The 24,459-nt window shown below is 42.2% G+C and overlaps 1 protein-coding gene across 3 annotated transcripts in view; it reads left to right on the forward strand.

The window, feature by feature from the left end:
• The window catches only part of LOC109920828 (rab-like protein 6), a 124,666-nt gene that overhangs the window by 57,747 nt on the left and 42,460 nt on the right, over positions 1 to 24,459 (forward strand). For all 3 annotated transcript variants that reach the window (XM_048613577.1, XM_048613575.1, XM_048613576.1), the window contains one exon: positions 18,367 to 18,472. In XM_048613577.1, the coding sequence (XP_048469534.1) occupies positions 18,367 to 18,472 (106 nt within the window). The remainder of the gene's footprint in view (positions 1 to 18,366; positions 18,473 to 24,459) is intronic.

Genomic DNA, 24,459 nt, shown 5'->3' on the forward strand with positions numbered 1-24,459 from the left:
GGTCGTGGTACGCATTGGTACTAATGACATAGGTTAAAAAAAGGGATGAGCTCCTAAAAGCAAAATATAGAGAACTAGGAAGAAAGTTGAAATGTAAGACCTCAAACGTGGTTATCTCAGGATTACTGCTAGTGCCATGAGTTAGTCAGAGTAGAAATAGCAGGATATGTAGGATGAACACGTGGCTGAAAAGATGGTGTGAGGGGGAGAGTTTCAGATTCGGGGGACATTGGGACCAGTCCTGGGGATGGTGGGACCTGTACAAATTGGACGGATTATACCTGGGCAGGTTCTGGTAGGGGGGGACTTGGTTGAGTGGTTGGGGAGGGTTTAAACTAGTGCGGCAGGGGAATGGGAACGGGAACCAGGGAGTAGGGCAGTAGATGCAGAAATTGAGGGAGAGGTAGATACCAAGGTAAACATGATTAAGAACAAAAACAGACAGGGAAATGCTGCTGAAAAGAGCAAGGGAGGTGGTCTGAAATGCATGTATTTCAGTGTGAGAAGTATAACAGGCAAGGTAGATGAACTCAGCGTTGGTTAGTACTTGGAGCTATGACACTACTGCGATCATGGAGACTTGGCTGAAAGAGGGAGAGGACTGATAACTGGATGTTCCAGGTATGATAGAAAGAGATGTGAAAGGGGTGGGAGATTTGCATTACTGGCAAAGGAGTATGTCACAGCCCTACTGAGGGAGGATACATCAGAGGACTCATGAAGCGAGGCAATATGGGTAGAACTGAGGTATAGGAAAGGTGAAATCACAATGCCCCGGGTATACTACAGGCCTCCAAACAGCCAGCAGGAGCTAGAGGAGAGAACATACAGACAGATTTTAGAAAGATGTAAGAACAGCAAGATTGTTGTGGTGGGTGATTTTAACTTCCCCTATGTTGACTGGGACTCACTTCACGTTAGGAGCGTGGATGGGGCAGAATTTGTAAGGACCATTCAAGAGGTTTCTTGACACAGTATGTAAACAGTCCAACCAGGGTAGGGGTTATACTGGATCTAGTTTTGGGAAATGAGTCCAGCCAGACGAATGAAGTTTCAGTGGGGGAGCATTTCAGGAGTAGTGACCATAATGCTGAGAGCTTTAAGATACCCATGGATAGGGATGACAGCAATCCTTGGGTGAAGGTGTTAAACTGGAGGAAGGCGAATTACAACAATATCAGGCAGGAACTGGAGACTGCTGATTGGAAACGGCTGTTTGAGGGTAAATCCACATTGGACATGGGGGAATATTTCAAACGGCAATTTATAAGAGCTCAGGAGTGGCACATTCCTGTGAGAATGAAGGCTAGGTATGGCAAGTTATGTGAATCTTGGATGACCAGGTATGTTGGGACCTTGGTCAAAAAGATAAAAGAAGCATACATAAGGTCTAGGAGGTTGGGAGCTGACAAAGTCGTGGAAGTATATAAGGAAAGTCAGACAGAACTTAAATACAGAATTAGAAGGGCTGAAAGAGGTCATGAAAAGTTGTTAGCAAACAGGGTTAAGGAAAATCCCAAGGCTTTTTACACACACATAAAAGTAAGGAGTTCAATGGATATGGGGTAAAAGGCAGGAGAATGCATTTGAGAAACATCAGCCATGATCAAATGGTGGAGCAGACTCCATGTGTTGAATGGCATAACTTTACTCCTCTATCTTATGTTCACTGAAGAGGGAATGGGAGTTGATCTCTTCAGCAGGCCCCGTTGCTCCCTGTCCTTCCCAGTGCTGGAACCCTCAATTAGACCTTGGACAAAAAGAAAAAGAAAGCATACATAAGGTCCAGGAGGATGGTAATTGACAAAGCCCTTGAAGTAGGAAAGAACGTAAACAAGGAATTAGAAGGGCTAAAAGGGGTCATGAAAAGTCATTAGCAAAGAGGATTAAGGAGAATCCCAAGGCTTTTTACACATATATAAAATGCAAGAGGGTAACCAGGGAAAGGGTTGAGCCACTCAAGGACAAAGGAGGGAATCTATGTGTGGAGCCAGAAGTAGGTGAGGTCCTAAATGAATACTTTGTGTACAGTGTGGTCACCACACCACAGGAAGGATGTGGATAATTTAGAGAGGGTACAGAAAAGGTTTACTAGGATGTTAGACAACAAGGTGCAGGGCTGGATGAACACAGCAGGCCAAGCAGCATCATAGGAGCAGAGAGGCTGACGTTTCGGGCCTAGACCCTTCATCAGAAAAGGGGGAGGGGAAGGGGGTTTTGAAATAAATAGGGAGAGAGTGGGAGGCGGATAGAAGAGGGATAGAGGAGAGGATAGGTGGAGAGGAAACAAACAGGTCAAAGAGGCGGGAATGGGGCCAGGAAAGGTGAGTGTACGTAGGGAGTTGGGAAGGGGATAGGTCAGTCCAGGGAGGACGGACAGGTCAAGGGGGCGGGATGAGGTTGGTCGGTAGGAGATGGAGGTGCGGCTTGAGGTGGGAGGAGGGGATAGGTGGGAGGAAGAACAGGTTAGGGAGGCAGGGACGAGCTGGACTGGTTTTGGGATGCGGTAGGGGGAGGGGAGATTTTGAAACTTGTGAAATCCACATTGATACCATTGGGCTGCAGGGTTCCCAAGCGGAATATGAGTTGCTGTTCCTGCAACCTTCGGGTGGCATCGTTGTGGCACTGCAGGAGGCCCAGGATGGACATGTCGTCTGAGGAATGGGAGGGGGAGTTGAAATGGTTCGCGACTGGGAGGTGCAGTTGTTTAGTGCTAACCGAGCGTAGGTGTTCTGCAAAGCGGTCCCCGAGTCTCCGCTTGGTTTCCCCGATGTAGAGGAAGCCACACCGGGTACAGCGGATGCAGTATACCACATTGGCAGATGTGCAGGTGAACATCTGCTTGATGTGGAAAGTCTTCTTGGGGCCTGGGATGGGGGTGAGGGAGGAGGTATGGGGGCAGGTGTAGCACTTCCTGCGGTTGCAGGGAAAAGTGCCGGGTGTGGTGGAGCTGGAGGGGAGTGTGGAGCGGACAAGGGAGTCACGGAGAGAGTTGTCCCTCCGGAAAGCAGATAAAGGTGGGGAGGGAAAGATGTCTTTGGTGGTGGGGTCGGATTGCAGATGGCGGAAGTGTCGGAGGATGATGCGTTGGATCCGGAGGTTGGTGGGGTGGTACGTGAGGACGAGGGGGATTCTTTTTAGGATGTTGCCTGGTCTGGGGGATTTTAGCTACGAAGATAGTTTGGATAGACTGGGTTTGTTTTTGCTGGCACGCACGAGGTTGAGGGGCAACCTGATGGACATTTATAAGATTGTGAATGGCATGGATAGCGTGGAAAGTATGAAGCTTTTTCCCAGGGTGGAGGGGCCTATTACTAGGGGACACAGGTTCAAGTTGCAAAGGGATTGTTTAAAAAGGTAAGGTCCTGACCCAAAATGTCAACTTTCCTGTACTTCTGATGCTGCCTGGCCTGCAGTGTTCCTCCAGCTCGACACTGTGTTGTACCTGGATATAAAGGCCAGCATTCCATTAGCTTTCCTGTTTTCTTGTGCATCTATTTGTGGCATTTTCAAGATCAATCCCCCAAATCTCTTTGAACATCCACTATATTTAACTTCGTACCACCTAGAAAATAGCCTGATATATCCTTTTTTGGTCCAAAATGGCTAACCTCTCATTTGCTTATATTGAACTCCATCTGCCATTCACCTAGACAATATCCCATTGTAATTTTATGCTATAATTTACACTGTACAAATTACTACCTAACTTTGTATCAACAACAAATTCGGACATATGACTGTCTAACCTCCCACTGAACTAATTTCGCAGACATCAGTAATTTGCCCTCAATTCCATAAGCTTAGGGGTCAAAGAATTGTAGGTTAATATAGTTCCTGCAGATCACTTTTAATTTGTAGTAATTCAAGTTAAAGCAGACCAGCAGTCAATTTTTTGTTTAAACAGGTCAAAACTTGGTGAATTACAAGATATTATTGACAGCTTTCTCTCTTTATTCCTAAGAAACTATGAATGAGAAATTATGAATACAAAAATTAAAACAATTGCCAATAAGACAAAATGTTTTTTTAAATTCATTCATGGGATGAGAGTGTTGCCTGTCCCTAGGTACTCCTGAGAAGATGACAGTGAGCTATCTCCTTGAACCACTGTTTTGATGCATCACAATTCTGTTAGGGAGGGAGTTTAAGGAGTTTGACCCAGCGACTGTGAAGGAATGGCAATATGTTTCGAAGCCAGGTGGTGAGTGACTAGGAGGGGAACTTGCAGATGGTGATGTTCCCATGTATCTGCTGTCCTTGTTCTTCTGGATGAAAGTAATTATGGATTTGGACAGTGATGGTAGATGGTACAAGGTGTCAATTGTAGACAGAGTGAATGTTTTTGGATCTTGTGTCAGTTAAGCGGGATTCTTAACTATATGTTCTGTATGGTGTTAACATCTTAAATGTTGGCACTGTAGTCATCCAGACAAGTGGGGAGTATTCCATCACATTACTGACTTGTGCCTTAGATGGGGGAAACAGGATTTTGGGAGTCAAGAAGAAGAACATCCCCATAAGCTTCAAAATGCCTGCTGTACTTTTTGCGATCCATTACTTGAGTTTCTTGTTCCTGAAGCAATAAAGTTAGCGCTTCAAGCCATTGCAGTTGCTACATCTGATATCAGGAGTTGGATGCTAATGGTTCTGTCTGCATGTGAACCAGCAGATTTTAAGGAGAGAAGGCTCCTTGTTCATTGTGGTTTTAGCACTTGTACACTCCCAAACAAAACAGTATTTTGTTTCTGTGTACCATTTTCCATTGTCCTCTCTTGATCAAAGCTCTCCTTGTAAGAGTGGTTCTCAAAGCCTTGTCTTTGGAGTTCGGCCCACTGTCTATACTTTACCAGGTTCCCTTAGGTAGCCCAAAACTCAAAATGATAATGTGTTAACTTTGAGGAATCAAAGGTTGCACCAAGTTAAGATGTCGAGCATGCTGGGTCCCTTTGATCTTACTGTCTGTTGTTTCTCTCAGAGGCATGAATTCTCACATCTCCATTGTCTGTTTGCAAACTTCTAGTATTTGAGTTTTTACAATGAATGTTCATGTATGTCTACATTCCACCTATAGCCTGTAGCTTTATAATCAGGTGATTTATACAACTATGCTTGTAGCTGCTTTCTGTACGGTTACAGTCAAATTAACATTTTTACAAAAAGTGATAATGTTTAACAGTATCTTCCCTGAAATTTATTGGATCATAATTGCACATGCTGCAATTAATTGGGCAAAAATTACATACCTGAAATACCAGAAGTGTATGGTACTATCGTGATCTCAGTGATGTCCAAGTAGTCAGTTGAGGGTGCGAGTGAGAAGGCTCCCTGCTGGTAAGTTTTATTTGAGGCAAAGTTGCATTATTATTTAAGTTATTTATGCGGTAATTAAAGTGCAGGAGTGATGCGTATGCCCCATGCATTACTATTATTTAGTGTGTTTTTACACTGATTATATGGGTCTCTTGGTCAACCAGAATATTTGATCAACCAGTCCTGGTCTTGTAGGTGCCAGTTACAAAAAGTTTTTTGTGTATATTATAAAATATATACATACATACCATATAGGAGCATGAGTTGCCAATTCAGCTCATTCAGCCTGCTCTACTATTCGATAAAGTCGTTTTTGATCTGATTGTGACCTCTCCACTCCTGTCTGAACCCCAAAGCCCCATAAGCCTTGACTTCCATGTTGATCAAAAATCTGGGGGTCGAGCTCTCCCTTGAATATATTCAATGGCACATCCTCTATTGCTGTCTGTGGAGAAGAACTCCAAATTGTAGCCACCCTCATTAGAAAAGAAATACCTCCTCTTTCCAATCCTAAATGGAAGACCCATTAGTTTTAAAATTGATTTATTGTCGCATTTACTGAAATACAGTGAAAAGATTTGTTTACAAGTGGTCCAGGCAGATCACAGCAAGCAAAGGATGTACTGATCAAAGAGACTTAGAGGCATATAGGTTACATTATTTGAGGCTAGAGTCCATTCAACAGCCTGATAACGACCGGAAAGAAGCTGTTCCTGAATCTGTGTGTGTGTGTGTGTGTGTGTGTTCAGGTTTCTGTATCTTCTGCCTGATGGAAGAGGTAGTAGGAGATCATTATGAGGGTGTGATGAGTCTTTGATGATGTTGGCCACGTTTCTGCGGCAGCGAGCCGTGTAAATAGAGTCCATGGATGGAAGGTTGGCTTCTGTGATGGCCTGGGCTGTGCAGACCACCTTCTGTAGTTTATTATGGCCCTTAGCATTGCCTGCTATCTTACACTGTTCCATTTTGTATCCTGTAATGTCATTTACGTCTTGCCATAGACGACAGAGTTCCCTAGTTCTAGATTTTCTCTCAAATGCAAGTATTGCCTTAGTATCCATCTTGCCAAACCCACTCAGAACCTCTCATTCTTCTAAACTACAATGAGCATAAGCTCAACTTTATCTCGATATAATCCTTTTATCGCAGGAATCAACTTAGTGAGCATTCTTGAACTGCTGTGTGTCAGTGTATATGTCCTTAAGCGTGGAGGCGAAAACTCCAAGTGCACTTTCACCAATGCCCTTAACTGTTGTAATAAGAATTCCCTGTTTTATACTCAATCTCCCCTTGTAATAGAGGGCAATATTTTGTTTGCCTTCCTAATTACTTATTGTACCTATGCGCTGACGTTTTGTGATTTACGTACAAGGTCATTCTCTACTGCAGCAGTCTGCAGTCTCTCTATTTAAATAACATCCTGATTTTCTGCTATTCCTGCCAAAGTTGGTAAGCAAGCCCACATTTTGCCAAATTATACTCTCTGCCACTTTTGTCTGCTAACTTAACCTTTGTGAACGTCATCCCAAACTCTTCACAGCTTGCTTTCCTACCTATGTAGAATCAGTGCACTTGACTAGTAGGCCGTTGTCCCTTCGTCCAATGCGTTGATTTAGATTGTAAATAATTGAGGTGCCAACACTAATCCCTGTCTCTACTAGTTATATTTTGCCAGCCTGTAAGTAAGCCTTTTATCTCGGTGCTGTTTTCCATTAGATGACCAGTCCTCTAACCATGCTAATGTATTGGCCCAACACCATACACCCTTGCGCAGTAACCTTTGATGTGACACTTTATTGAATGTCTTTTTAAAATCTAAATGCATTGCATCCACTGGTTCCCCTTTATTCACCGTGTTTGTTACATCCTCAAAGAACTTGAATAAGTTTGTTAAATTTACTTCCCTCTCAGAAAGTGATGTTGTTTCTGCCTGATTGTAATATGATTTTTATAAATGTCCTGCTACTACCTCAATGAGTGATCCTTGAATTTTCACAATCACAGATGTTAGACTGACTATGGTTTAGTTCTTTCTTGAGCTAAGGTGTTATGTTTGCAGTTTTCCACTCCACTAGAATCTTTCTAGGGAATTTTGGAAGATTATAACCATTCACTATCTCTGTATCTACTTCTTCTAGGATGCTATGCTGTGAATCCCAGGGAGTTGTCAGCCTTTTAGCCTTAGTTTTCCTCGTAGACTGAAAGAACTGCAGATGTTGGAAGCAAGAGTCAAAAGATGTGGAGCTGGTAAAGCACAGAAGGTCAGACAGCATCCGAGGAGCAGAGAAGTTAACATTTCAGTCAGAACCCTTCATCAGGATTGGGGAGGGGGAGGGAAGCCCAGAAATAAATAGGAGGGAGTGGGGCTGGCAGGAGGGTAGGTGAGATGGAGATAGATGGATGCAGGTCGGGGGTTATTGTGTTTGGTCAATGGGAAGGGTGGAGCTGATAGGTGAGTGGGAATTTGCGTTTGACCTCACTGACATTGGAGGAGGCCAAGGATGGACATGTCACCAGGGGAGTTTGAAGGGTGTAGTTGAAGAGTTTCAGGGCAGAGGAGATGGCCCTCCCATCCCCTGGTGACATGTCCGTCCTTGACTGCCTCCACTGTCAAAATGAGGCCACAGGCAAACTGGAGGAACAACAACTCATTTCGCCTTGGGAGCTTACAGCCCCAGTGGCCTCAATGTTGACTTCACCAGCTTTAAAATCTCTCGTGCCCCCACCTGTCCATCTTCTGACTCACCTATTCATTCCACCCTTTCCACTGACCAACCACAATAACCCTCTACTTGCATCACCAGCTTCAAAATCTTTCCACCCACAACCTGTCCATCTTCCACTCAACCATCTGCTCCACCCTTCCATCTGACCAACCACAATAACGCCCCACCTGCAGCCACCTATTTCCCCCACCTCTCCCTATTTATTTCTGGGCTTAGCTTCCCTTCCCCTCCCTAGTCCTGAAGAAGGGTTCTGACACGAAATGTTGACTTCCCTGCCCCTTGGATGCTGACTGATCTGCTGTAGTTTTCCTAGTACATTTTTCCCAGTGATGGTGATTGTTCTAAGTTCCTCATTTTGCCTGTTGTTTCTGTTCTATTATTGAGATGCTTTTTGTCTTCTCCTTTGAAGACAGACAGGAAATGCTTATTCAAAGACTCTGCCATTAACTTGTTTTCCATTATTAATTCCACAACCTTATCTTCAAAAGATTCAGTACTTGCCTTTATCTGTTCTGTCCCTTTTTTATATACTTGTCCAATTTTCACTGTCTAATTTAATATTTCTTACTAGTTTCCGCTCATGCTCTAATTCTCTTTCTTATATTTTAGCCACCCATTGGTGGTTTATTAAACTAAAATTCCCAACCTTCTGGGCTGCCACTAAACTTTGTAGAATTGTGTATCTTTTCTTTCAATTTGCTATCATCCTTAGCTTTCCTACTTAGCCATGGACAGTACATCATTACAGCATCTTTCTTTCTTATTAGAAATCTATAATTTTTAAGAATTAAATGGCTCTTAAATGTCTTCCATCTTATACACTTACAATTGCTGTTATTTACCTTTTAAGACACTATGATCAGACCCAAATTTCTCACTGTCTGACTGTATGCTTTCTATTCTGCAGCACATGCATTTAATCTTTTTAGCCTCTCATTCTAGAACACTGAAATCTTGGAATCAGTCTGCCTCTGCCATGCTCAGTCTACCACGTCTCACCTTTCATAATATTATACACTTTTATCACATAGATCCAAATTTCCATGTCATCTTAATTGTGAAAATTGTCTTTTTTGTTAGAACAGTGTGACAATAAATTATTCAGATTGGACTAAAATTAAAACAAGCAGATCTCTAAGATCTACTTGTTTTTCACATCTGTTTTATTTTGTATTGTGAAGCGAAGTGTTGAAATGGTTTTTCAAGAAGCATTTGACAAGGTCCCCATGTAAGAGACCTGAGGTAAAGATATTTGTGCTTGGAATTGAATGTAGTGGCCCACATGATGGCTGAAAGGTGGAAAGCCAGTGTAGGGCAGAGGGAATTCATGAGGAGAAAGGTGGAGATGTTTGTTCATTTTGCACATACACAGAATTATCTTTCCATAGTGTTTGACGGATGATACAATCCCAGATGAGTCTGGCAAATGTAATGTTAAGTTTTTTTTGATTAAGGTGGGCAAACTTGGAATCCCAGATACTACAGAATAAAATCACAAGATTCCACAGCTGTGAACAAACAAAATAAACTTTGTTTTACTTTTCTAACTTTGTAATCTGCGGTGTATTTATACAATTTATGTTCTAACATTCAGAGTTAACATGAAGCGGTATTAGTGAATAGACAAGCTGCGCTCAAACACCCCATAGAGTACATCAAATAACAGATGCAATCGAGGCCGATCCCACTGATTTATCAACAATCCACCCAGACACTGATTCTATAGGTCACCAAATCACATGAACATTTTATCTCCTACACATGGAGTTCCAATTCTTCACTTTCAATGATACAGCATTGAAACACTTTCAAAATGCTCTGATTCGGACTGCCTCAACAACAGACCATGCCATGGTAGTTTAAATTTCTTCTTCTGAATCTGCTCGTAAATACGTTTCACTGGCAAAATTACGTATTTTCTACCAAACATCTAATATCAATGAACTGGTGGTGCCCTGAGTTATCCTGAACTTCCTGACACACCCTCCTTAGTCTTTCCCAATGGAGCTGACCTGCCACTTGTAGGAATGTAGTTAACTGTTTACTCCACACTTCTGAGACTAAGTACCATTATTTTGGCTGGCCTGTACTGCAGTAGCTAAATAAGGGCACAGTCCTCACTCCTCGGCCTCTATTTTAATGATGTTGGTTGAGGGTTATTAATTGGCCAGAACAAGAGAACCCTGTTCTTACATTATGTTGGGATTCTTGAGTGTCTGATTGCACTCCCTTCTTCTCACTTCCTGTTGTGATTTCCATGGGATTGTGTCATCAGCAGAGGGTCACAACACTCAACAGTTTGCTGAAGGCAGATGAAGAGGACTGTGCACGCAATTCCCAGAGATGCTGTATGAAAATTACTTTGATAAAGGAGCAAATAAAGTCAAAGATGGACTAGAATTTGAACAGTGCAAATATAGAATCATAGAATCCCTACAGTGTGGAAACAGGCCATTCGGCCCAACAAGTCTACACCACCCCTCCGAAGAGCATACCACCCAGATCCAATTCCCTATCCCTACATTTTCCCATGTCTAACCCACCTAACCTAAATATCCCTGGGCAATTTAGCATGGCCAATCCACCTACTCTGCACATCTTTGGACTGTGGAAGAAAACCAGGGTACCCAGAAGAAACCCACACAGACACAGGGAGAATGTGCAAACTCCACACAGACAGTTGCCCAAGGGTGGAATTGAACCCAGCTCCCTGGTGCTGTGAGGCAGCAGTGCTAACCACTGGCCCCCAAAGGTTGCTTTGATCTTCCCACTGCATATGTTAGACTGTTGAGTGGATTAAGGAGATTGCTGAGATAGGGAGTGGCTGAAACTTGGAAGCGTTTGAAAATGAAGAGAACTTGAAAATTGTGACCTTGCTCAAATGGAAGCTGCTGTAGATCAGTGGGCACAGGAGTGGTGGGAGGTAGAATGTGATGAGAGTTGGAAAAAAAATGTCTTGCAGAGGTTGCAACCTGGGAGCCCTGCCACAGAATCATTGGAATAAGCAAATCTAGAAGTAATAAAACCAAGGGGTTCAGCAGATGAGCTGAGACTGAAGAGGTGATGTATGAAATTATGGAGTTAAAGGTAGGTGGCCTTAGTGATGGCAGCAACATGAAATCAGAAGCTCATCACAGGTTACATACAACTGCGATGCTAACTGTCTGGTTCAATTCCAGGTTATTGTAAGGGAGAGGGATAGAACTGGCGGTTAAGGACCAAGGTTCATGATGGCACATGAAGTCGATCACTTTGTTCTTCCCACTACAGGCAGTCCCCAGGTTGTGAATGGGTTCCGTTCACAAGTCAGTTTGTACGCAAGCTGGGACACAATGCAGGATGATGTAAAGTAAACATTCGCAAGTACAGGAAATGTTCATGTGTTGGTTTCTTTAAAAAGACACCCCTGTATGGGTTCATAGTCATAGGTAGGAGCATTCGTAAATCAGACACCTCCTGTGTTTAGTTGGAAGAAATTTGTGTTCAAGCAGTGTTATTTAACAAGCAGTCTGACAAACAGTAGAGACAATGGAAGCGGGGGGGGTGCGCACGGAACTGGGTTTCATCGGTGTACATGTTAAATCTAATGCTTGGTTTTTGCATTAAGACGCTGAAGAGCACATAGATGAGGTGTAGAAGTGAGCTCTGGATAGATTCTTCAGTGACACCAGAGTTAACAATGTGGGTGCAGGAAGAGGCCAGCGCAGTAGATCCTCTGGCTTCAATCGGAAGTGACAATTAGAACCAGATGAGGGTCGCCCCAGCCAGCTGGACAATACTGGGGAGGGTCTGCAGAGGGTGCGTTCACCATGTCAGAAGCTGCAGACAGGTCAAAGTGGACAAGGAAGGAAATTTTTACCTTTGTCATCATTAAGGATGTCATTTTTGACTGAATCATTGTGGTACTGAGGCAGAAACCTGATTCAAACTCAAAGGTCTGGGATTGGCAAACATAGATTTGAGAGCCAACACATTCAAGGAAAGGGAGGTTGAGATGGGATAGGAGCTTGCAAGAGTTGGGAGAAGGTGGTATGTGGGAATTGCTGGATCATTTTACACCACTTTACACAACAGCACTTTAAGGAGCTGCACATTTGGATCATTCTGCTTGCCTTCAGTTATTTGCTGAATGTTAAGTAACTCAACTGATGTGACAGTCCCCTTGGAAATCTCTACGGGAAGAGGAATGGGGAGTTAACTGTGGCCTGAGAAACCCTACATTATTTTACAATAGGGAACACCTCTGGGTGTTCCATCCTACTATTAACCTCCAACCAACATCATTAAAAAGGATTCTCTAGTCACTATCACGTTTCTGTTTGTGAGATCCTTTTGTGTGTAAACTGGCTGTGCATTTGCAACAGTGACAGAATTTCAGAAACAAAACAGAAATTGCTGGAAAAGCACAGCAGGCCTGACAGCATCTGTGGAAAGAAATCAGAGTTAACGTTTTGGGTCCAGTGACCCTTCCTCAGAATCGCTGGACGCAAAACGTTAACTCTGATTTCTCTCCAAAGATGCTGCCAGACCTGCTGCACTTTTCCAGCAATTTCTGTTTTGTTTCTGATTTCCAGCATCCACAGTTCTTCCGGTTTTTACTAAAGTTCAGAAGTTGTTTTCATTGCCCTAAAGCACTTTGGGATGTCGTAAGATTATGTTGTCCAAAATAAAGTCTATCCTTTGAGCTAACAATATGTTAACTCCCACTGCCACTCCTTTTCAGATGATTGAATCTCCACAAGGTCTCAAATGGTTAAATTAATATTCCATATTTATTACCAGCTTTAAACACTGGATATATACCATGGTGCAAAGTAATGAAAGGTTGGCTTTTAGCTGTAGACATTAGAGCACCATCTCCTCTTTGTCCCCTTCTCCACATTGATAGCAGTATGCTGAGAGCCAGTACATCAATGACCATTGCTGTTTAGAGAGCTCTTTTCAGAAACTTCATTCAGCTGCCCCCTTGATTGTAACTCCACAGCTGGTATCTGAAAATGCAAAAAAGCAGAACTATCCAGCAGATGCTGCTGGGAGTTGCCAGTTAATAAATTAGGTTGTGGGAATTATGATTTGTCTGTTTTCAGTCAGTATATTTTTACCTAGTCTCTTTTTTTGCCCTAGCAACTGCATGCAACTAGCTAACCCCTGCTGTCACCTTCTACTTCACAAAGAAAGTATTTACATTCATTACATTCCCAGGCTGATGAACAGTTTCCCAGAATAGGGGTTGTATTCTGCTGTTTGTCTTTGGATATGGTGATCTGTTAGACTGGCTGTAGAGCAGGTGTAATGCTCCTGCATATTTTATGACGTATTGTAAACCGTTTGAATTCTCAGGAGTGCTTCTGTCACCATCTGTTTTTGAGAACTATTTAAATATTGGATTAATCTCATTAGCAATCTTACTTCCATAACCACAACATCTGCACTGAGGCCATTGCTATGTTAACCTTTGGATGAATGTCCAGTTCAATGTTTATAGCCATAAATGTTACTTTTAGACTAGAACATCTTTGTAGCAGAGTGATTTGCCTACAGGTCATGGTGCTCACTGCTGGATCGGGCATCTAGTGTTTTTGAAGGTCATTTGAAGAGTCCCTGATTTGTCACTCATTGCTGGTTTTCCTGTTTTGGCTGAATTCTGTTTCATCCTCCTCCACTGAGTGTTCTGACTGTCCACCTTTGCTCGTTGTAAATTCTTCCCCACTTTAACTTTGATTTATTTGAAGAACAAAGCCAGTATTTCTGATCTGGTGACAGTAACTCAGAGTAAATGTGTAGAGTACTTTGTGCATGAAGCTTATTGGTGATGGCATTGGATCCCAGGGCAAGATCCACCTAGATCTCCTTTTACCATCTGGGTGGTCTCATGATGCAACAATATTAGTGTTATTGGTAAGCAGAGTAATCAATCTTTCTTGATTGGCCCTCAACAGATCCACAAATTAGGTGAAAGATTTCAGAGTGGTGAGAGATTTCTAAAGTTAGATTTATCATGTCATGACTTAAACGTCTCATTGTGTAGAATTACAGAATCTCGGAGCATACGTCCAAACCATTTTGTCTTTCTTACCTTTGGATCTGCTACATGAGTTAGGTTCGCTGTATTTTTTGCGTCCTCCCAATGAGTCCTCGTCAGTACGTATCTAGTTTTTTTGTGTTACTTTGGAATCTGACTTCTTCAGTTTCTCGATGTATGCCATATCTGTTCTGTATAACTGTGATAAAGTCATTTCTCATTCTCTTATTTGATTTCCCAAAACCCATCAATTTGGAATGACTCTTGTGTATCTCCCTTTAATCTGATCTAAGAAGCATACTTCTTCAATCTTCCTATAAAACCAAACTTCCTGGTAAACTTGGTGTGCACCCTCTCCAAGGCCTTGATATCCTTTTCTGAAGTGTGGTGCTCAAAACTGTGCTCAGTGTTCTTGGAATCCCTACAGTGTGGAAACAGGCTCTTCGGCCCAACAAGTCCACACCAACCCTTAGAACATCCCACCCAGACCCATCCCCCCAACCTAAACATCCCTAAACACTATGGGCAATTTAGCATGGCCAATCCACCTAGCCTGCACATCTTTGGACTGTGGGAGGAAACCGGAGCACCCGGACGAAACCCACGCAGAGACGGGGAGAATGTGCAAACTGCACCGAGGGTGGAATCGAACCCGGGTCCCTGACGCTGTGAGGCAGCCGTGCTAACCGGTAAGCCACCGTGCCGCCCCTAAAGACCACCATTGCACAAAGCAGATTTTAAATAGCACCTGCCATCCCTGTCCATTTTGTCTTTCCAAGTACGTCTGGAGTCTCCAAACCATTCTATTCCTATTACATTTTGTACCGTTTGTAAATTTCAAAAGTGCGTTGCCTATTCTATGATATAAACTGTCTGATTTATATGTTTTTAAATCATTTATTTTAAAGTTGGCTTTTGATTTTTGAGTTAGTTTTCTGTATGTCTGTAGTTAACTAGCTTGTAAGTACTTATGTAGCCACGGTGTTTTTTAACCCATTTCTGAGGGATACTTTGGCAGCTGAATGGTTTTTGTTTCCTTTAGGATTGTAGGAGCTCTCAAGGTCGACAGTAGTTCTCAGGTTTCTGTTAGAAATGTCTGGACTGGGAATTTTTTTTGAAGCTTAGAGAGTTTTATTAAAGTTTTACTTCATTTTGGGCAGCTCTGTGAAGTCCTTGCCTGGCGATGCAGGGGAGAATACAATGAAAGTAGATTACCTAAATTATGGAGTTCATAATATCTAAACACTTCCGGTCTGGGACTAAAACCCTGATGTGGAAGTGCCGGTGTTGGACTGGGAAGGACAAGTCAGAAATCTCACGATACTAGGTTATAGTTCAACAGATTTGTTTGAAAGCACAAGCTTTTGGAGCGTAGCCCCTTCTTCAGGTGAAGTGAGAAAGAAGCACACAGAACACTGAATTTATAAGTAAAAGATCAAAGGGTCACATCACTGATGAGGATGTATTAAACCAACTTAAGATGCTGTTAAATCTTTAATCAGTAAGAAGGTTTTAATTGATTAATATGTACGTGTAAATACCCGAATTTCTTTCAAGTCACTGCCCGAGAGAACTAAATGTTTTATCACTGTAAAGAAGAGGTGACATTTTAGGTCAAATAATACATGTTAGATGTGAGGCCTTCTTTAGAATCTGTTTGTGTTTTGGTTTGGAGTTCGACTGTTTTTGTTTTTAAAGTAAGAATTTACAAAACGCCACATTGACTATCTATAACTTGTGTGCTTTATACCCTGCTTAGGATAAAACTCTGCAGAGGACTTGAAGCTGATTTTGTTATAAACCAGTGTGTGTTATGTCTCGGGATAAGCTATCAAAGGTTCAAGTCTTGGAGTTAATGTCAGAGTTCCCTTAAACCTATTGAGGTATTAAGCGAAAGGGATTCTAGTGTGAATACTATACAGGGTTACTGTTGGGTACTGTACAAAGAATTTTCTCATTTTGGGATGAGTGGGATTAAGTGGGGGAGTTTTAGATAATAGGAAAGATTTAGAGCAATTGTGCTTATTCTACTTTGGGCAGAGGTGACCTTATTGAGGTGTTCAAAATTTTGACAGGGTAAAGGATGTTCTTGTTCCACTAGTTGACATGTCAGTAACAATTTCAAGATTGTCAACAAGAGAGCTAGGGACAAGATGAGGTTGTTGTTGGGGGTGGGGGGTGGGGGGGCGTGGTCATAACCATACCCAACCCCTGATATTTCATAAACGGCAAGAAAAGTAGTGGTCCTAATAACAGTTCCTGGGGATTCCAGTTTGCACATCTATCCAGGCAGTCAAACATTCAATCATTTTACACACAAAAACAGAAAATGCTGGAAATGCTCAGCAGGTCTGGCAGCATCCGTGAAGAAAAAATCAGTTAACATTTCGGGTCCGGTGACCCTTCCTCAGAACCCAAAGGTCACCGGACCCAAAATATTAACTCTGATTTTTTTTCCTTCACAGATGCTACCAGACCTGCTGAGTATTTCCAGCAACTTCTGTTTTTGTTCCTGATTTACAGCATCCGCAGTTCTTTCCGTTTTTATTCAATCATTTTATTTTGAAAATAATACATATTTTGATGAAGTTTTTTATCTTGGCTTCATCCGGACGTCTCTCAAGAATACCAGTTCCAGAGGGTAACAACATTTATGTTGTACGAAAAGTGTGTGCGGATTGGCTGGCAAGCGAACTTTGACCGATAGAGACATTACCATGAAGAATGCACCAGTTAGATGATTGATTGCCAAATTTAAACAAGGCAGGTTGACTCTGGTCAAGGCATTGCCCTGAGAAATTTAAATTGGCTGTGATTTTTAACTTCGTGCTGGAACCTATTTAGCCTTTGCTCATAAGACAATGCCTCCATACTGGGGATCGTCCTGTGAATCTTCTCTGAACCGCCTCCAGGGAAATGGTACCATTCCTTAAGGGGACAAAAACTGCTCACAGTCCTCCAGATGTGGTCTCACCAGTACCTTGTACAGTTGAAATAAGACTTCCTTACTCGTATACTCCAACCCTGCTGAAATAAGGGTCAACATTCCATTAGCCTTCCTGATTACCTGCTACACCTGTGTGCTAGCTTTCTATGTTTCATGTTCAAGTACCATCAAGTCCCGTCATTTTGCAGCATTCTGCAGTTTTTCTCCATTTAAATAAGTCTGTTCTTTTGCTCTTCCTTCCAAAATGAGCAACTTCTCATTTTCCCATATTATACTTCATTTGCCAACTTTTTGCCCTCTTAACCTATTACTACCTCTCTGTAAGCTGTTTGTATTCCTCTTATAACCTACCTTTCCACCTATTTTAGATTCACCTGCAAATTTGGCTACAGTAATTATCTTCCTTCCTCCAAATTATTAATATATATTGTTAACAGTTGTGGTCCCACCACTGATCCCTGTGAGACCCTACTGATTACAGTTTGCCAATCTGAAAATGAACTCCTTATCTCCACTCTGTTTCCTGCCATTGGCCAATTCTCTATCTATACAAATATACTACCTCCATCTTGGTGGTCTCTTATCTTATGACTTAACTTTTTGTGAATTCCAAATGCAGCCATCTACTGGTTCCCCTCTATCCACTCTGGTTCAGACTTCCTCGAAAAATTCTTATAAATCAGCCAGATACAATTTCCCTTTCATGAAGCTGTGCTGACTCTGCTCAATTAGATTGATTTTCAAATATTCTGCTATTGCTTCCTTAATAATTGATTCCAACAGTTTTCTAAAATTAGATGCTAGTCTAATCAGCCAATAATTAACCACTTTTTGCTTCCCTTCCTTTTTGAATAGATGTGTCCCATTGTCACATCTCTAATCCTCTGTTACTTCTCCAGAATCCAGTGATTTTTGAAAAATTATAACCAATGTACCCACTGTCTCTGTAACTACTTCTTTTAGGATCCTATGATTCTGGGCTGGGGCCTTATCTGATTTTTGTCCCATTAGTTTATCCAACGCTACTACTTTCGTGATGAGATGGTTCTTAATTCCTTTCCCCTATTCTTTAATGGGAAATTTGAAGTATCTTCCACCATAAAGTCTGTTACAAAACATCTGTTTACTCCTGTGCCGTTTCTTTTTTCCTCATAACCATTTCCACGGATTCATTTGCTAAGGGGCCTATGTTCACTTTGACCTCTCTCTTCCTTTTTGCATATTTAGTGTGAGTTATTATGTTCCTCGTTAGTTTGTCCTCCCAGTTTATTTTCTCTCTCTCCCTATTATCAATTATCCTTTTAGTCCTCCTTTGCTGAATTCTGAATTCACCCTTTTGCCTTTTCTTTGACTGTTAGGTCACCCAGATCATCCTATATTCGTTACGCAGAATCATCAATGCGGAATGGCTTTGGCCTGAAGTATTTGCACAAGTTTTTCAATATTCCATTTCTCCAATTGCAGGTGAGTAGCTTGGATCATGTTTTGATTTCTTCATTACAGCTGTAGTGTTGGGGCTGGTATGTCACATCATCTATAGGTGCATACTTTTTTCAATTACTAAAACTCATCATGAAATGAGCTAAAGTCCCAAGTACTTTGACATACCAGTGACTATAATTCTCATAGTTTTAACATAGTTATGGAAAAAGGTAGAACAGGTCCACATGTTAAGGTGCTAAACTGGAGCAGGGCCAATTTTGGAGCCATTAAGCAGGATCTAGCTGCGGTCAATTGGGTGAGTCTGTTTGAAGGAAAAGGAATGACTGGCAAATGGGTGGTTTTTAAAAGTGTTATATCAAGAGTCCAGGGACAGTATGGAGATCCGCTCAGAGATCAGCATGGCTGTCTATGTGTGGAGCCACAAGAGATGGGGGAGATTTTTAATGAATATTTCTCCTCGTTTACTGAGGAGAGAATAATGGATGCTAAGGAAATAAAGGAAACAAGTGGGCATACAAATTACTAGAGAGGTGGTGTTTGCGGCCTTAGATCACATTAAGGTGAATAAATCCCCGGGGCCTGATCAAGGGCAGCACGGTGGCTCAGTGGTTAGCACTGCTGCTTCACAGCGCCAGGGACCAGGGTTCGATTCTACCCTCGGGCGACTGTCTGTGTGGAGTTTGCAAACTCTCCCCGTGTCTGCATGAGTTCCCTCCGGGTGCTCCGGTTTCCCCTCTCAGTCCAAAGATGTGCAGGCTAGGTGGATTGGCCATGCCAAATTGCCCGTAGTGTTCAGGGATGTGTAGTTTAGGTGGGTAATAAGGGGATGGGTCTGGGTGGGATCCTCTGAGGGTTGGTTTGGACTTGTTGGGCCAAAGGGCCTGTTTCCACACTAGGCATTCTATGAAGTCCATCCTTGGAGGTTGTGGGAGGCTCGGAAAGAAATTGCAGAGGCCCTTGAGATTTTTGCTTCATCTTTAGCCACTAGTGAAGTTCCAGAAGACTGGAGGATGGCTAATGTTCCATAGTTTAAGAAAGGTAGCAAAGGCAAGTCAGGGAACTACAAGCCAGTAAGACTGACAAGAGAGGATACTGAGGGACAGGATCAGCCAGCATTTGGATTGTCAAGATCCAATTAGGGATAGTCAGCGTGGATTTGTGCGTAGGAAGTCAAGTCTGACAAATCTTTTGGAGTTTTTTGAAGAGGTTAGATGAGGGTAGGGCAGTGAATGTTGTTTCTGTGGACTTTAGTAAGGTCTTTGACAAGGTCCCACAAGGCAGGCAAATCATGAAAGTTAGGTTGCATGGGATCCAGGGAGATCTAGCTAATTGGATTCAAAACTGGTTCGATGGTAGGAAGCGGAGTGATAGTTGAAGGTTGTTTCTCGGACTGGAGGCCTGTGACTAGTGGTGTGCCACAGGGATCGGTGCTGGGACCTTTGTTATTTGTTATTTAGATAAATGATCTGGATGTGAATGTACAAGGCATGCTTAGTAAATTTGTGGAAGATACAAAATTAGGAGGTATCGTTGATAGCGAAGAAGGTTATCAAAAATTACAGAGCGATCTTGATCAGATGGGGAAGTGGGCTGAGGATTGGCAAATGCAATTCAATACAGATAAGTGTGAGGTGTTGTACTTTGGAAAGTCAAACCAAGGTAGGTCTTGTATAGTAAATGGAAAGGCCCTGAGGAGTGTTGTGGAACAGAGAGACCGAGGAGTACAAGTACATAGTTCATCGGACGCGGCATCATAGGTGGACAGGCTGGTGAAGAAGGCATTTAGCATGCTGGCCTTCATCGGTCAAGGCATTGAGTATAGGAGTTGGGATGTTATGTTACAGTTGTGTAAGTCTTTGGTGAGGCCGCAGTTGGGGTATTATGTACAGTTTTGGTCACCCTATTATAGGAAAGACATAGTTAAACTGGAAAATGTGCAAAGAAGATTTATAAGGATTTTGCCAGGACTGGTAGGCCTGAGTTATTGGGAGCGATTGGCCAGGATAGGACTTTATTCCTTGGAACATAGGAGGATGAGGGTGACCTTGTTGAGGTGTATAAGATCATGAGGAGAATAAGTAAGATGAATGCATATAGTCTTTTTCCCAGAGTTGGGGAATTGTAAACAAGAGGGCATAGGTTCGGTGAGGGGAAAAGATTTAAGAAGGACCTGAGGGGCAACTTCTTCACGTAGACAGTGGTGCATATATGGAATGAGCTGCCAGAGAAAGTGGTTGAGGCAGGTACAATAGCAACATTTAAAAAAACATTTGGATAGGTAAATGGATGGGAAGGGTTAAGAGCGATATGGACCAAATGTGGGTAAATGGAACTAGCTGAGTCGGCACCATGGTCAATATGGACCAGTTTGGGCCTGTTTCCATGCTGTGTTACTCTATGACTTTGCAATCTGTTGACTCTGCAATCTGTTGACTCAGTAACATATCTCCATTGTGCACAGCTGGTGAAACATAGACAGTGCATTAGAAAGTGTGGTCTTGCAAAATAGGCAAGATCCAGCTTGCTTTCTGGGTGTCATGAGAGGCTGTAGTGTAAAATAGTTGTACAGTCATAGAGACATACAATACAGAAACAGACCCTTCAGTCCAACTTATCTGCACCAGGCAGACATCCCAATCTGACCTCGTCCTATTTGCCAGCATTTGGCCATATCCCTCTAAACCCTTCCTGTTCATATACCCATCCAGATACCTTCTGAATGTTGTAATAAAATGCCTCCACCACTTCCTCTGGCAGCTCATTACATACAAGCACCACCCTCTGTGGAAAAACTTACTCCTCATCTTTTCCCTCTCACCTTAAACCTGTGCCCACTAGTTGAGCATGTCAGAAGAGAAGAACAGAAGATCAACAATGATCTTCTCAGAGTGTCTGTCTGATTGAGTGGATGGGTGTGAAGGTGTGTAGGCATGTCTGCAGTGTGTGAGTCAGTGTGTGAAGGTGTGTGCATATGTGTGGGAAGGTGTGAAAGTGTATGAACATGTGCAGTGTGCGCGCGCATATTTGTTTGTACTCTACAGAGTGATGCTCCATCTGTGATATTCATAATTTAAGTAATGTGAATAGATAATAGATGAGATACTGGTTTGTGGAATTAGCATGAGTTACAGACCATAAGAAAGAATGGCAAGAATTTGGAGAATGGAGGAAAAGTAAAATAGACATGTAGAATATCCAAATTCCACTAGAAATATTAAGTAATCTTTTTTGAAAGTTCGGCTCATTCTCAGACTTTAGGCCCTGATTTTGCTGCAGAATCATACAGCATGGAAACAGACCCTTCAGACCAACTAGTCCATGCCGACCATGTTCCCAAACCAAACTAGTCCCACTTGCCTCTGTTTGGTCCATTATCCCTCCAAACCTTTCCAAATCATGTACTTATCCAAATGTCTTTTAAATGTTTTAACTGTACCTACATCCACGATTTCTTCTCGCAGTTCATACCACACACTAACCACAATGGGTACAAAAAAGTTGCCTGTCATATCCTTTATAAAACTTTCTCTTTTTACCCTAAAATTATGCCCTCTAGTTTTGAACTCCCCCACTCTAGAAAAAAAGACCTTTGCTATTCACCTTATCTATGTCCATCATGATTTTATAAACCTGTAAAAGGTCACCCTTCAACTTCCTACGCTGCAGTGAAAAAAGTCCCAGCCTATCCAGCCTCCCCTTATAACTCAAACCCTCTACTCCTGGCAACGTTCTGGTAAATCTTTTCTGAACCCCCTCCAGTTTAATAATATCCTTGCAATAGCAGGGCGATCAGAACTGCACACAGTATTCCAGACGAGACCTCTCCAATGTCCTGTACAATTTCAACATGATGTCTCAACCCTTATACTCAAAGGTCTGAGCAATGAAGGGAAGCATGCTAAATACCTTCTTAACCACCCTGTCTACCTGTGACTCAAATTTCAAAGAATTATGTACCCGAGCCCCTAGACTTCTCTGTTGCACAACACTGTCCAGGGCCCTACCATTAAGCAAGATGATAGCACTTGCCACTAACCTGGAAGAAGGCTACCGACAAAAATTTATCAGTGTCTCCATCATGGATTTCTCCTTTCCTGATGTCAGTTTGAATCTGTTGCTATGTACAGGAGTCAAGCAGCAGTAGTGTCATCAAGCAGGGTAAGCAGCCATTCCATTTAATTATTTACACAGATAGCAAAGCAGGAAGCACAGATTGTCCTTCACTTTTAATTACAATTTTACGAGAGTGATGTAAGTTATTGGGATATAAATATAAGATTGAGGTAGAAGCTGATACTGCAGACATTTCATTTTTTAAATTATAATGGAGAAATTGGGCATTATATAAATAATAAAATTAGACTGATGCTTTTTAACAATAATTATGAATTAAGTATGCTGTTAATATCCCAGTCACATCCCCTCCCATCCTTTCAGCAAGTCTGACTGTTTCATTGTCTTTACAATGTGACTAACAGTTTTGAAGGGGCAGGTTCTGGTCAGTTCAGTGATTGCTAATGGATTATCTGAGGAGACTACAGCCCACCTTCTGGATATTTTCTGTTAACTTCATCTAAATGTCCTCCAGAAGTTGCTATCAGTTTTATCGGAATCGTGGTAATATGTATCAGTAGTTTGTGTCATTTCTCGCAATAGAATCTGGGCCATAGACAATTCTACCCAGATTTAAAAGGAACAAACTAATGCTGCAGATCACAGTAGGTCAGGTTAGCTCTCTCTCTATGGATGCTGTCTGACCCAATGTGATCTCCAGCATTTGTTATCTTCAGTACAGATTCCAGCATCTGCAGTAATTTGCTCCTACCTTGGACGGAAGTAAAGTGTTGCCATATGATAATCTAGTATAAGTTTTGCTAGTTGCTTGTTTGCTTCTGCTTATGGAGAGAAAGCCAAGGTTTGCGAATCTTCTTTGACCTCATCAGGCCCTTTTACATTTTTGCAGCCATGTCCATTGTTGGCTGTGTCTATTTCAGTCTTTTGAGTTTGAACCAAGTTAAAATCAAGTAATAAACCTCTTAGATTTTATGCAGTTCTACCCGTTTCAAAGTAAAGTTTTGATTTCAAACCCTGAGTAAGTAGTAGGATGATTAGTTTTATCAGAAACGTTTATCTTGGGAATCAATGAGCAGAAAACTGGATGCTGGAGATGGAGATCTGAAATAAAAACAGAAAATGCTGAAAAACTCAGCAGCATCTGTGGAGTAAGTTAGTGTTTCAGACTGATGGTTAGATGGGAACTGGGCAAACTTAGAGGTGTAAAAGATTTGAGATTGGGTGAGGTGGACTGAGGATAAAGGAAGGGTGAGATAGGGTGGAAGCTGGAGAGATTGGTCCTGTCAGACTAATTCTGTCAGTCAAAGGGAATGAGGACAGGGCAAGAGAGAAGCAATGAGTTTAGAGCAAATGTGCTGCTTACAGACAGCAAAAACAAAAAGCCAAAACATTCATTAAAAAAAGGACATAAAATGAAGGCAGCTTCATGTGAAGTCTAAAAGGCTGGAAGTGCCTAATTGAAAGATGTCCTCAGAATCGGAACAGATGCTCAAATATGTCAACATCAGAGCAGTGGACAGTTAAATGGCAAACCACAGGAAGGTCAAGACAAAGGAAGGTGTCTCACAAAGCAGTCTCCCAATCTGTGTTAGGACTCCCCAGCAAAGAGGAGATTACATTGTGAGCTGTGAGTGTGGAGACTCAACTGAAAGAAGTACAATTAAGCTTTCACTTCACCTCAAAAGAATGAGCCAGGATATCACAACAGGAATGGTCACTTAGATGGCTGAAAGAGAAGAGGACGGTGTGTTTGATAGTGGCATCACTGGAGTTGGAAATGGCAGAGGATGGAGACTGGTAGGATGAAGAAAAGGACAACCCTATCTTAATTCTGAGGAGGAGGGGAATGAATGAGAGTGGAAGAGTAAGAAATAGGTTATTTGTAGTTACGGACCCTGTCATCCATAATTGAGTGCAGGAGGTAGTCTTCAGTT

The sequence above is a fragment of the Rhincodon typus genome, chromosome 28 (assembly GCF_021869965.1).
Source record: "Rhincodon typus isolate 14 chromosome 28, sRhiTyp1.1, whole genome shotgun sequence".
Taxonomy (NCBI): Eukaryota; Metazoa; Chordata; class Chondrichthyes; order Orectolobiformes; family Rhincodontidae; genus Rhincodon; species Rhincodon typus.